Raw genomic sequence first — 15679 nt, 5'->3', positions numbered from 1 at the left:
AGCAAAGATTTGAAATTAGGAATCAAAATTAAAACTTCCAGTATTGAGATACTGCATCATTGATGCTCTTGTTTTTAATTCCTTGCCGGAGGCAGACGGAATGTATGTGATGGTGACAGCATGCACTTGTGCATGTGACTTGTAACTGCTTGTAACTTCATGGTATAGTATGTGAATCTCTCTTATCGAGTACAGGAACCCTATTCTTTTCTGTGCAGTTCAATGTTCATTTGGGGTCACCAGAGGTCAGTTTGTAAACCTTGTAAACATGATATCACAAAAAGTACATCTTTGTTGGACTTCATTCTTAGTATGTAGAACCAGTTTAGTGAGTCAGGACTGTACATCAACTTGTAAAACAACTTGCCCAGTCAGGCCAGTAGCTGCCAGAATTCACTGACAACAAGGGAGACTGGTAACACAATAAATTTTTCATGTAATCTGCAATGTTGTTTGTTAACACTGTCACCTGTATGTGGTTTGTGGTGCCTATGCAGATGATAGTGATGCTGAACATTGAGATTTTTATGTATATTTTTTGGCCACTGTATGTGTTATCGACCCCTAATACTATCCTACTGTTGTTAGTGTTTGGCACAGTGAAGGCTTACCAACTCGACAGTTCCATGCTTTTGCTTGTACCAAAATGACAGATAATCGTGTATTGTGGATTTGATATTGTGCATATCGGCTCTAAAGGGTCTTGTGTCATTAACGTTTGGATTTTAAGAGTGTGAAACTCAAAATATAGTGGTTACAACTTGTTAAAATGTTTCCTATGTTGTAGTAAGTTTAACTTACTACAACATAGGAAACATTCCACTAATAGTGGTCTTATATTTTAAGTACTTCAGATGAGGATTTCCACTTGTTTATTGTTGGTATACTTGGGTTGCCAGTACTATACTCGACTGTTTAGGAGTTGCCTGCATATAGCCAAGCCGTCATGATAGTGATGTTCAACAAACTGTTTTAATCGGTTTAGAAATGAACATGTGAACACAACATGTTAATGAATGCATTTAAAACAAATTACATACTTCGTAAGCTGAACCCTTTCCATGTAGTAATGAGTAATATACATAAATCAGATTTTAAATGATGTTTTCCCTGTGTGTGTTTCAAAATGGAGGGAACGCTCCATGAAGTTCTTGAGCAACCTCTGTACATGAAAAAATTCCCTTATATAATGCATTTGCAACTAGCGAACCATTTTACACAGTTAATACCCATTGAGATTTGTCATTGACAAAAGTCAATGGGCTGTTGTGATTTCCGTCAAACAGTTAACTCAATGGAGAAGTGCCTTACTGTTTAAAAGTGAAAGAGGTTGTGGAGATGAAGGAACGTGCTTGCGAAGGACGAATTAAGAAAGATCTCGCCAAGATACTTTGTTAATATTTACACATCTATCATTAGCCTGCCTAATCAGGCAAGTTAAGATAAGAGAGAACTTGCCTGACATAATTTTCATCTTTAATGTACAGTCCTGTGAGTGCAATAACCCTATCAAATTGGTAGAGGTCAAAGGTCTCATGAGTCAAAGTATTTAATCCTTGTAAACATGTTAACTCCAAAATTAAAGCTACAATTTATCTGTGAGTTCTATCATCCTAATATTTTCTTTTTTGAACATAGTTCGAGCAATTTCAGTTCAGTTTAGAATATAAAAGTCCATCTCAATTGATCTTCAATTCATATATAGTCATCCAGGAAATGAAATCTGCTTCAAATAGTTGATGCTTTTGTGTTGGGTGCATTAAAGTTTTTAGCAGTTTTCAGCTCTGAGCTTCAAGGGGTCAACAGCTCATCTCAAATGTTCTCAAAATTGGCCTTATATTCTGTGATTATACTAGATGGACTTTGGCTCTGGCAGTAGGTTGTTAGATCTCTTCACAGTGTATAAACAATGTCATGTCACAACCAATTAATTCAGCGGTAAGAGTGAAATATAGACACATAGATGTATGAGCAAATGGACAGCTTCTTTTAACAAGTTTGAACTAGCAAATCAGCTCTGCCACCCAACCATCCCTTTGGTAAAATGTTGTTGTTATTATCTTTGTGTCTATATTTCACCTAGGAAGACTATACTTTCTGGATATTGAAACATTTTGGAGTCAAAATTCTATACTGTAAAATTCTTACCAAATTGGTTGATGCCCACAAGTGAGTGCTTCAAATAAGAGTTGGCATTTCTGATCATTTCCACAGGTGCATTTTTGGACACATTCTTTGGTTCCGAATATGTGGGGCTCCATATTGTTTTAGGGTTAAATATTTGGGGAAAATATATTTTTGAGCTTCTTTCTTTCTAGACCAAATATGTTGGAGACCATTTCAGCGCAAAATCTTATCAGGTCCAGTTTCCATGGAAAGGACCAAATGTGTAAAATTACAATAACTCCACAACCGTAAAAATTTCCCTCAAGAAAAAATAAAACAAAGACTAGGCCTATTAATACTGGATTCAGAAGAGAAGAAGTGGTTAACTTGCACCTGTCTCCTATGGAATACTAAGATAACCTAAGAGTACCTTATGACACTTAAACAAACAAGGGAACCAGGTGCTCCTCTTTAGCAGAACTTAAGCAAACAATGGGGCTAATAGACACAATCACTGAACTTTCGGGAATATAACTATGTAGGGAAAAACAAGGAATAAGAAGGATGAAAAGGGAAGGAGTTATGCCATACAGGGGAACAAAACTGTTGACACCTCAGTAGTAATGGGAAATATTAGAGGTGCTACACCAACAACGGTCAAGCAGAAAAATGTGGCAAGGAATCACTTAGCCTGTTTCCTTTATTTCTTTTTTTAATAGTAGGCCTACTTTAATATTTTCAAATCTCGTTCTCATCTTTTCTGGTTAAATAGATCGAGCATCCACATTTTTGTCTGATTTGTAAAGAATTTCTAAGAAAACTTTCTCTAAATTTGCAAAACATTTTCTCCCTACAGAGGGCTACTGAGAAAAACGTTCGACTGATGGTTGATGCTGAACAGACTTACTTCCAGCCAGCTATAAGCAGACTTGCCATAGAAATGATGAGGAAGTTTAACAAACAGAAAGCAGTCATTTTCAATACATATCAGTGCTATTTGAAGGTTGGTGGTGACTCTAATATCAGCTATACCTCTTTCCTTGCATAATTTTTTGACTTTGAGATTCTGAGACATTTCATGGAGAAGCTCTTATCTTTGTGTCTGTTTCTTGAACATGTCTTATTAATGGATATATAATAAACCTTTCTCAAAACACAGCTGTGAAGGTGATTCTTAATGAAATCTTTATCTTTTTTGCCCCCATAATTTACTAGCTATTTGCATTAGAGATCACTATTACAGTCTGCACGATGATAACATTTGAAAGTTATCCCATGCATGATGTATAAATGTGAACTATTCCAGCTTAGTTATAAATGAAACCTCGTGATTACTCTTGCAGAGCTCTTATCTTGTGTGATAGACAATTTCTCAATTTCAAACTAACATATTGTCATGTTATAGTATGGAGTATATTTAATTGATTCGGTAAGCTTCTTTAAGTCCCTTTTAGCCACTCTGGAGACAGTCCCCAGATTTTATTTCAGTTTCAGTATGTTTCTCTCTTCATTCTTCAAGGGTATGAGAGCCAATATAAAATAATATAACACTATGAAGAGATCTTTTCATAATACTAATAACTTAATAATAATAAACTTAATAATTATATATAAGAAATAAATTAAAATGTAATAGAAGAAATATATACATGATAAAGAGTGAAAAAGAGATGAAAAGTTGCTATTGGCCCCAGCCTAAGATAAGAATGCATTTCTAAAGTTTTCACAAAATAATCTCAATTTCTCTAGTTTTTCCTTGCTTATAGTTTGAAATAGTTGCTCCATCCTTTGAAAAATTGGGATTTCTTCTAAAAATAAGGCTTTTATGTACAAATTTCTTTTAGTTGTTAATGTGTCACGCTGAAATAAGTAATAAAACTTATCCTCACTACTTCCCCTAGAGAACAAAGTACAAATTCTCTTGTCGAACACAACACATTTAAATTTTCCAGTATCGGAAGGTATTTTTGATATTACCACAAACAAGCCTGCACATGTTTATTTGATCATGCCTGTTAGGTAATGTAACATATTTTGTCAAATTCTATTTTTTTCTTAAAAATTCTGTTAATTTAAGCATTGATGATTTTCAGTAACTTCAGATAACCACTCCTGCTCATAAATAAATATCACACAGCCTTTTGCACTACATGTTTAAGACAGGAGACCATGAAAACCGGTGTACTGGAATGAAAACTTTGTGGATTCATGACTGTTGGAGTCTCAAAAGTACGACAGTCCTGTGCTATTAAAAAACCTGAATTTACTTGTAAATCCAAGGAGATAAGTAAATACCCTTATCATGTAAACTCTCAAAAGTACAGCATACCTGAAAGTTTATACTAACCACTGTTAACTAATCTACCCAACAAAGACACACTTTCTTCAGCTACTCCATAGAGTTTAGCTCCAACCCTCCATTGACTGGCAACTGGAAAGTCACCACAGTTCCTTTAAAACCCTGACCACAGCAGACACTAAAAGGCAGAGATCACAGACCACCCAGCTGTGAACCAGATTCTCTTCAGGTCATTCTTCCTGACTCTGAAGAAAGGAACAGGCCTTTGGATAATAAACGAAAGCAATCGATGGACATTCTATCCAAACGCTGTTCAAAGGCGAGAGCATCTCTTAAACTAATAGGCCTGATAGCGAGCCTGGTAGGAATTCTACTACAGCTACACCTCCTGCAGTAGTGCAACCCTTCTAGGGGATGATGAACATAATGATGCCTCTACCATCGTACGAACGGACATTCCTCACCTGGTGGACCAAGCAACACTGTTGCCTTGGGCAGGCCATTCAAAGAGAATAAAGTAATGACATTGTTTTGAACTTAGGAGCTGTGTGGGGTGTTACGAAGTCCAGATATCATGGTTTGGGAAACGAACACAATAAAGTAGGTTAGAGAGGTTTTGTTTTAAAAGAATCTAATGCGTGTCTCTGGTAACAAAAATATATAACTTAGCATAAATACATTACATACCTTAACACTTAAAGTTAACTTAGCGCGCACGCAAGGTACCTCGCTACCGCTGGGCTCTCCGTCGGGGTGTCAAATCCCAGGGTAGTCTGTAACCGTAGTGCGGGTGTGTCTGGAAGCTTCCGGAAGGCGCTTTTCGTATAAATAACAGCTCCGGTATAGAGAACAGGACCAGGTAAGGTAAATAATAAGTTCAGAAGAATGGTATCCAAAAGAGAGTTAAGAGTAAGTCACACACAGCGTGGTTGGCATGGTGAAGAAAGGCCGGAACGGAAAAGGTAGGTTTTGTAAGGGCTATGCAGACATCGTTGTGATACGTGGCGTGACGTACAGGTTGGTGCCACTGGGAGAAGAGCCCGAGCCACTCCTTGAAAACTAATATATATGGCATTCGGTGAGGTTACTCGACCGTAGCTTAGAACTGCACTGATTGTGCTCTACGTTTACAAATTAGCATAATAATACACCATTAAAGAATTACATAACATCAATTAGCGTAGTTAACCTTTAAAGTAACATGCTGCATCATAACAGGGGCAACAAGACCATCGTAGGCTCCTGGTACGAAACCGAGACAACTCCACATCAACGTCCTAGAGATGGAGGCTGTCCTCAGGGCTCTTCAACACTGGGTGGAGGATCTCAAGAACCACTCAGTCATGGTACAGTCAGATAACACAGCGACAGTGGCTTATATCAACCACCAAGGGAAACGAAGACTCACTCATTAGTTCAGGGAACATGGGTCCTACTGTGCGACAAACACAACATTGACCTTTATGCCTCTCACCTATCAGGTAATCAAGACCTGATAACAGATGCTCTGTCCACAGGGAAGGTGAAAGGGACAGAGTGGTCTCTTTCTCAAACCTGAGCAGATCACATGTTTGAAATATTCAGGCCACGATCCCTGGATCTTTTCGCAACCATGGACAACATGAAGCTCCTATTGTTCTGCTCAAGACTCTTCTGCTCAAGAAGCATGGGAGGCACATGCATTCTCATTGCCATGGACGAACCTGTAAACCTACATGTTCCCTCCGTGGTGCCTTCTACACAAGGTCCTAGTGACACTACTAGGAACAAACGGGGATATGATACTGATAGCTCCATGTTGCCCAACTACACTTGGTTCCCGCTATTGTTGAATCTACTGGTGGATCTTCCTCTCAAACTTCCGAAGAAGGACCTTTACTAACCCAGTTAAGAAGCCTACTCTTCAACAGACACCTTCATAGTCTACATCTCTCAGTGTGGAGACTATCTGGAGACACATTGAAGCAGAAGGAATTCCACCGGAAATTACTGCTCTGGCAACAGATGCCCGCAGGGTCTCCACAACTAGATGGATGATTCAAGATGGGAGAAGTACCTCTCATAGGCAGCCACTAACTCTCACCATTCCCTGGAAGCTTCTACGATAGAAATTGTAAAAAATTGAAAAACTTCTTCACACAACTCTTTGATCAGGGAAAACAAGTTAGCACAATAATAATCTACATATCGGGCATTACGGTGGCTCACAAGGGCTTCTCAGATGGTTCAACTGTGGGCAAAAAAGAATATAGGCCTAGGTCTTGAAGGGCATGTTCAATCGTCGTCCACCATCCAAGAAACTGACTTCGTCATGGTGCATTAACGATGTACTTCAAGACCTTGAAAAACCACCTTCTGAACCATTTCATAACACATCAATTGAATTTGTCACATACAAGACACTCTTCCTCGTTGCTGCAGCATCAGCAAGATGAAGAAGCTGCCTGCTTTCCTTGACGACCAAATGAGGATTTATGAGGTTCGTACCTGGTGGAGTTTGCCTACTACCTAACCCAGAGTTCCTGGGGAAGAACCAGTCATCCTCATTTACTCCAGAGGAAATCTTGCTACCGACAATATCCACTAGATCATCAATCGCGGAAAACAAACTTTGGTGTTCATTCAGGGAGCACTAAAGTGGTACTTATAGCAAACCAAACCAATCAGGATGCAGAAAGGCTTTCCATCCTACCAAGATGTCCCTTCACCACAGCCTCAAAACCAACTTTGTCGAGGTGGCTTGTCCACCTGATCAAGCTCCACTCGACAGACGAAGAACAAATAAGAGCTCATGACATAAGGCCCACGCCACCATCAGGACTTGGTCCCTTTACCTCCAAATGGAGGATATCATAAAGGCTGGGGCATGGAAAACTCCCTCTTCCTTAGTCTCCTGTTACTTGACAAATAGTTTCAGCAGAGGGCCCCTTCAGTAGATCAGTACTCAGTGTTCCAGGACATCATGTTCCGGGCCCACCTACTTCTCAACAATGCTAGTCTGAATACATATGTATATGAGGTAAGTAAGTGCGTGTTATTAATTCCACAAAACCACTTACCTTCTTTGAGGAATATTTTAACCAGGCATTACCTCATATACACCCACCCACCTTCCCCAATCCAGAATATCTCTTCGGAAAGTGAGAAGCCATGCACATGCACACACTAAAGTAACCATTATCACTAATGTTGGTGCCAGTCTCAGGACAGGAGTGCATGGAGAGGAACCTACTGTAATCAGACAGATGATTCTCAAACTCAATAAGGTGAGACCAAAGAAATTGTTGATTATTACTAAGGTCTCCTGTCTCCCTCACTAGTGCCTTGGTTATATGTACTAACTCTCACCTTGTTAACTTAGTAAAATATCACTGATACTAGCGATGTAACAGAAATGGATCCTTAAGAGGTAGGAGGAGTCAGGGCTTGGAAGGATGGTAGCCACACCCTCTGTTTATAGACTTGACCAATTTGAGCATAATATTAAAGGATAATGCATATATCAGGTAAATGTGTGGTTAATAAATTCCCAAAACAGGTAAGTGGTTTGGGGAATTTTACAACCATACAGCAGAACAGGTAGGACTACTTGATGAAACTGTTGCAATTGTAAATGAAGGGGCAGTTTTAGATTTCCAGACTAACTAAGTAACCTGTGCAATGCCCTCTGCGCCTGATTTACTAATTAATAAACTATACAATGCCCTCTGTGCCTGATTTACTAGTAAACAAAGTGTCTAATGCCCTCTGTGACTGATTTACTAGTTAATAAACTGTGCAATTCCCTCTCCGCCTGATTTACTAGTTAATGAACTGTACAATACCCTCTCTGCCTGATTTACTAGTTAATAAACTGTTCAATACCCTCTGTGCCTGATTTACTAGTTAATTAACTGTACAATACCCTCTCTGCCTGATATACTAGTTATAAACTGTTCAATGCCCTCTCTGCTTGATTTACTAGTTAATAAACTGTACAATACCCTCTCTGCCTGATTTACTAGTTAATGAACTGTACAATACCCTCTCTGCCTGATTTACTAGTTAATAAACTGTCCAATGCCCTCAGTGCCTGATTTACTAGTTAATAAACTATACAATGCCCTCTCTGCCTGATTTACTAGTAAACAAAGTGTCTAATGCCCTCTGTGCCTGATTTACTAGTTAATAAACTGTACAATACCCTCTCCGCCTGATTTACTAGTTAATGAACTGTACAATACCCTCTCTGCCTGATTTACTAGTTAATAAACTGTTCAATACCCTCTGTGTCTGATTTACTAGTTAATAAACTGTACAAAACCCTCTCTGCCTAATTTACTAGTTATAAACTGTTCAATGCCCTCTCTGCCTGATTTACTAGTTAATAAACTGTTCAATACCCTCTGTGTCTGATTTACTAGTTAATGAACTGTACAATACCCTCTCTGCCTGATTTACTAGTTAATAAACTGTTCAATACCCTCTGTGTCTGATTTACTAGTTAATGAACTGTACTATACCCTCTCTGCCTGATTTACTAGTTAATGAACTGTACAATACCCTCTCTGCCTGATTTACTAGTTAATAAACTGTACAAAACCCTCTCTGCCTAATTTACTAGTTATAAACTGTTCAATGCCCTCTCTGCCTGATTTACTAGTTAATAAACTGTTCAATACCCTCTGTGTCTGATTTACTAGTTAATGAACTGTACAATACCCTCTCTGCCTGATTTACTAGTTAATAAACTGTACTATACCCTCTCTGCCTGATTTACTAGTTAATGAACTGTACAATACCCTCTCTGCCTGATTTACTAGTTAATGAACTGTACAATACCCTCTCTGCCTGATTTACTAGTTAATAAACTGTACTATACCCTCTCTGCCTGATTTACTAGTTAATGAACTGTTCAATGCCCTCTCTGCCTGATTTACTAGTTAATGAACTGTACAATACCCTCTCTGCCTGATTTACTAGTTAATAAACTGTTCAATACCCTCTGTGTCTGATTTACTAGTTATAAACTGTACAATACCCTCTCTGCCTGATTTACTAGTTAATAAACTGTTCAATACCCTCTGTGTCTGATTTACTAGTTATAAACTGTACAATACCCTCTCTGCCTAATTTACTAGTTATAAACTGTTCAATGCCCTCTCTGCCTGATTTACTAGTTAATAAACTGTTCAATACCCTCTGTGTCTGATTTACTAGTTAATGAACTGTACAATACCCTCTCTGCCTGATTTACTAGTTAATAAACTGTACTATACCCTCTCTGCCTGATTTACTAGTTAATGAACTGTTCAATACCCTCTGTGTCTGATTTACTAGTTAATGAACTGTACAATACCCTCTCTGCCTGATTTACTAGTTAATAAACTGTACTATACCCTCTCTGCCTGATTTACTAGTTAATGAACTGTTCAATGCCCTCTCTGCCTGATTTACTAGTTAATGAACTGTACAATACCCTCTCTGCCTGATTTACTAGTTAATAAACTGTTCAATACCCTCTGTGTCTGATTTACTAGTTATAAACTGTACAATACCCTCTCTGCCTGATTTACTAGTTAATAAACTGTTCAATACCCTCTGTGTCTGATTTACTAGTTATAAACTGTACAATACCCTCTCTGCCTGATTTACTAGTTAATGAACTGTACAATACCCTCTCTGCCTGATTTACTAGTTAATAAACTGTTCAATACCCTCTGTGTCTGATTTACTAGTTAATGAACTGTACAATACCCTCTCTGCCTGATTTACTAGTTAATAAACTGTTCAATACCCTCTGTGTCTGATTTACTAGTTAATGAACTGTACAATACCCTCTCTGCCTGATTTACTAGTTAATAAACTGTACAATACCCTCTCTGCCTGATTTACTAGTTAATGAACTGTACAATACCCTCTCTGCCTGATTTACTAGTTAATAAACTGTTCAATACCCTCTGTGTCTGATTTACTAGTTAATGAACTGTACAATACCCTCTCTGCCTGATTTACTAGTTAATAAACTGTTCAATACCCTCTGTGTCTGATTTACTAGTTAATAAACTGTACAATACCCTCTGTGCCTGATTTACTAGTTAATAAACTGTACTATACCCTCTCTGCCTGATTTACTAGTTAATAAACTGTTCAATACCCTCTGTGCCTGATTTACTAGTTAATAAACTGTACAATACCCTCTCCGCCTGATTTACTAGTTAATGAACTGTACAATACCCTCTCTGCCTGATTTACTAGTTAATAAACTGTACAATACCCTCTCCGTCTGATTTACTAGTTAATGAACTGTACAATACCCTCTCTGCCTGATTTACTAGTTAATAAACTGTTCAATACCCTCTGTGCCTGATTTACTAGTTAATAAACTGTACAATACCTTCTCTGCCTGATTTACTAGTTAATGAACTGTACAATACCCTCTCTGCCTGATTTACTAGTTAATAAACTGTACAATACCCTCTCCGTCTGATTTACTAGTTAATGAACTGTACAATACCCTCTCTGCCTGATTTACTAGTTAATAAACTGTACAATACCCTCTCCGTCTGATTTACTAGTTAATGAACTGTACAATACCCTCTCTGCCTGATTTACTAGTTAATAAACTGTTCAATACCCTCTCCGTCTGATTTACTAGTTAATGAACTGTACAATACCCTCTCTGCCTGATTTACTAGTTAATGAACTGTACAATACCCTCTCTGCCTGATTTACTAGTTAATAAACTGTTCAATACCCTCTGTGTCTGATTTACTAGTTAATAAACTGTTCAATACCCTCTGTGTCTGATTTACTAGTTAATAAACTGTTCAATACCCTCTGTGTCTGATTTACTAGTTAATAAACTGTACAATACCCTCTCTGCCTGATTTACTAGTTAATAAACTGTTCAATACCCTCTGTGCCTGATATACTAGTTATAAACTGTTCAATGCCCTCGCTGCTTGATTTACTAGTTAATAAACTGTACAATACCCTCTCTGCCTGATTTACTAGTTATAAACTGTTCAATGCCCTCTCTGCTTGATTTACTAGTTAATAAACTGTACAATACCCTCTCTGCCTGATTTACTAGTTAATAAACTGTACTATACCCTCTCTGCCTGATTTACTAGTTAATAAACTGTACAATACCCTCTCCGCCTGATTTACTAGTTAATGAACTGTACAATACCCTCTCTGCCTGATTTACTAGTTAATAAACTGTTCAATACCCTCTCCGCCTGATTTACTAGTTAATGAACTGTTCAATACCCTCTGTGTCTGATTTACTAGTTAATAAACTGTACAATACCCTCTCCGCCTGATTTACTAGTTAATGAACTGTTCAATACCCTCTGTGTCTGATTTACTAGTTAATAAACTGTACAATACCCTCTCCGCCTGATTTACTAGTTAATAAACTGTTCAATACCCTCTGTGTCTGATTTACTAGTTAATAAACTGTACAATACCCTCTCCGCCTGATTTACTAGTTAATAAACTGTTCAATACCCTCTGTGTCTGATTTACTAGTTAATAAACTGTACAATACCCTCTCCGCCTGATTTACTAGTTAATAAACTGTTCAATACCCTCTCTGCCTGATTTACTAGTTAATAAACTGTTCAATGCCCTCTCTGCTTGATTTACTAGTTAATAAACTGTACAATACCCTCTCTGCCTGATTTACTAGTTAATAAACTGTACTATACCCTCTCTGCCTGATATACTAGTTATAAACTGTTCAATACCCTCTCTGCTTGATTTACTAGTTAATAAACTGTACAATACCCTCTCCGCCTGATTTACTAGTTAATAAACTGTACAATACCCTCTCCGCCTGATTTACTAGTTAATAAACTGAACAATACCCTCTCCGCCTGATTTACTAGTTAATAAACTGTTCAATACCCTCTGTGTCTGATTTACTAGTTAATAAACTGTACAATACCCTCTCCGCCTGATTTACTAGTTAATGAACTGTTCAATACCCTCTGTGTCTGATTTACTAGTTAATAAACTGTACAATACCCTCTCCGCCTGATTTACTAGTTAATGAACTGTTCAATACCCTCTGTGTCTGATTTACTAGTTAATAAACTGTACAATACCCTCTCCGCCTGATTTACTAGTTAATGAACTGTTCAATACCCTCTGTGCCTGATTTACTAGTTAATAAACTGTACAATACCCTCTCCGCCTGATTTACTAGTTAATGAACTGTTCAATACCCTCTGTGCCTGATTTACTAGTTAATAAACTGTACAATACCCTCTCCGCCTGATTTACTAGTTAATAAACTGTACAATACCCTCTCTGCCTGATTTACTAGTTAATAAACTGTACAATACCCTCTCCGCCTGATTTACTAGTTAATAAACTGTTCAATACCCTCTGTGTCTGATTTACTAGTTAATGAACTGTACAATACCCTCTCTGCCTGATTTACTAGTTAATAAACTGTACAATACCCTCTCCGCCTGATTTACTAGTTAATGAACTGTACAATACCCTCTCTGCCTGATTTACTAGTTAATTAACTGTACAATACCCTCTCCGCCTGATTTACTAGTTAATAAACTGTACAATACCCTCTCTGCCTGATTTACTACTGTAGTTAATAAACTGTTCAATGCCCTCTGTGCCTGATTTACTAGTTAATAAACTGTTCAATACCCTCTCTGCCTGTTAATCTTGCAAATCTTGTAGTGGATGAAGGCACAAAGATATATTTCTTTTAATCAAATAGATATCTATGATTGAAAACCACGCAAAAATATTGTCTAATGGGACATGATTCGCGCTGAAACCCGCTTACTCATCCCCTAAGGTCCCAGTATTTTTTAAGTAGTTCCTACTACGCTTTTGTAATATAACAGCTCATAGTTTACTCATGCAACTGAAAAGGGCAATGTAATACCCCAATAATTGTCAATAACATTAGGCATACCTTTCCCTTTAAATAATGACTATGTTCATCCAGTTGTACAGTCCAAGGGCAGTGCTCCAGAGGCCAGTACAGCATTGGACAGTTTGATAATCAACTGGACAACAATAACTAGGCTATGATTTAAAAATTTATTTATAATTTGATCAACCCCAGAAGATTTTCTACTTTTTAAGTTTTCTAATTTTTGCAGTAACTTCTCCTTCCATTATAACACCATGCAAATCCTCATAAACAGCAGAGGTCATGGTACTTAAAGCTGGAGATACATTAATATGCACATGCTTAGTCACTTGGGGATACATTTCTGCGATGAACTGGCCTTATTAAGATTTTCCCAATACTTTGATTTTCATTTTTTTTTCATTTTTCTCTTTTTGTTTTGTAAATTGGTAAATAATTGGATTTTGCTTTTTTAAACTTTTTCTTATATTGCTTGCAGAGAATTCGGAGCTCTTGTCTAGGTATATCGCATTTGTTAATTTTGTGTGCATACGTAGATTTACTGTGCTTTGCCCTAGCTAATTTGCTTTCATTGTTAAACCATTTATTAATTGGAATGTTTACCAGTTAATTTCTAATTGGTTGCTTCTTCTTCAAACCTGCTCTCTCATTGGTGTCGTGGAATAGTCTCTTCACATTATTGGACAAATAATCTGTTTGTTCTTAGGAAATATTGGAACCTTTTATCAAATCAATTTCATGTACAATTTTTTCAACATCAGTGGTTTCGAAATCATGTTTTGTACCACTCTCCCACACAATTTTAGTGGTACTACTCCCATGTTCACCTCAAAACCAGATATTGGCTCAGTTGACGTTCAATATGAATCGCCTTCAATGTCAACACATAGGATTATGATTATCTGACATTAACTTATCAAAAGTGTCAATTCAAAATGTTTGATGTTCGGAAAGATATCAGGAGATCAATATGATAATAATCAATGGTGCTCTTCTCTGCAAAAGTAAAGTTTTATATGCCCCAATCACTCCCAAACCTTCCCTTCACAATACATGTTAACTCCGGCACAGGTCAACAAGTCGACAACTGTTGTTACTGCTAACTTCATCTTAAAGTTAAATCGTGTGCTGATTTCCAATGCATCTTACTTGTCCTTGGAATTCATTCCAGTGTGGGAGGCATCCAGCCCAGTTGCAATTAAAGCAACTTGACCCAGGTCAATGTATTGAAATCTATCACAAGCATTTGGTACTTTCTGGAATTTCCCTTTTCAGAGAACGGGTCAAAAAATTGCTCGATCATGAATTCCATCAAAACGAAACCGGCTAGAAACATTGTTGGCACAAACAGTAAAGAAATCAGGAAACAACTCTGGGTCAATTGTGTCAGTTTTTGTTACTGATATGCAAATGTTTTCAAAACTTTTTAAAAATTCAGTCAAAATGTCAAGTTCCTTTTCTTTATTACTCAGCACCATGCATCCTTGGAATGTGTTACTCCTCTCATGCTCAGCTATAAAGAGAAAGTTAACAATTTATTTTTACTCAAACCACATGTAATCATAGAACAATGAGATTCATCCGCAGTTGTTCAGCACTCATGTGCTTACTTGAATCAGGCTGTACAAAACATCCCATCATAGTGACCTCTGCCACGGCTCAATGCCACCTTTCTAAGCCATAGGGACTTTGTTTTAGATCTGGTATGATAGTCATACAGTATGAGAAGGGTCTGGATGAGGTTCAATCAAGTGCGGACAATTTAAATAAACATGATTGAAACTTTGTGATTTTTGTCATCTTGCATGATTCAACATTAGTTTGAGAGAAGACATTGAATCAACAGAAATCAACTGAAACTTTTCATCTTGATTGGAGTGATCAGCCTCTTATTCATAGTCTAAGTATTAATCAAGCTCTGGGCAAGATCCACTAACAGTACCCTCCACTCGAAGCTATTAGGTGTGCAATGATGATAATATCTCTCTGCTTCTGTCCTCAGCAATGCAGCAACAACTTATGCTTAGATTTGGAGCTTTCAAAGAGGGAGGATTTCTGGTTTGGATCCAAGCTTGTCAGAGGTGCTTATATGGACCAGGAGCGCAAACGAGCCCAAGAAATTGGTTACCTAGACCCTATCAATCAGGACTATGATGCTACCAGCCAGTGTTATCATGGATGTTTAGACATGATCTTGAATGAAATCTCATCCCGACCAAAGATTAATGTAATGGTAGCATCACACAATGAAGATACTATAAGGATTGCGGTGAATAGGTATTAAATTTGCGGAGACTACACTCAGTTTGAGATTGTATTCTTCTATTATCAGTAGTAATGATAACTCATTGGTTGAAGGACATACTTGGTGTGCCGATCCC

General features: G+C 37.6%; 1 protein-coding gene across 1 annotated transcript in view; it reads left to right on the top strand.

Moving 5' to 3' along the window:
• Nucleotides 1–15679, top strand: part of LOC139981161 (proline dehydrogenase 1, mitochondrial-like) — a 56965-nt gene that overhangs the window by 27626 nt on the left and 13660 nt on the right. The window contains exons 8-9 of the mRNA XM_071993353.1: nucleotides 2963–3109; nucleotides 15301–15575. Coding sequence (XP_071849454.1) covers nucleotides 2963–3109; nucleotides 15301–15575 — 422 coding nt within the window. The remainder of the gene's footprint in view (nucleotides 1–2962; nucleotides 3110–15300; nucleotides 15576–15679) is intronic.

Source organism: Apostichopus japonicus, chromosome 15 (genome assembly GCF_037975245.1).
Source record: "Apostichopus japonicus isolate 1M-3 chromosome 15, ASM3797524v1, whole genome shotgun sequence".
NCBI lineage: Eukaryota > Metazoa > Echinodermata > Holothuroidea > Aspidochirotida > Stichopodidae > Apostichopus > Apostichopus japonicus.
The sequence above is the reverse complement of the archived record's forward strand: the minus strand, read 5'-3'. Positions and strand labels throughout refer to the sequence as shown.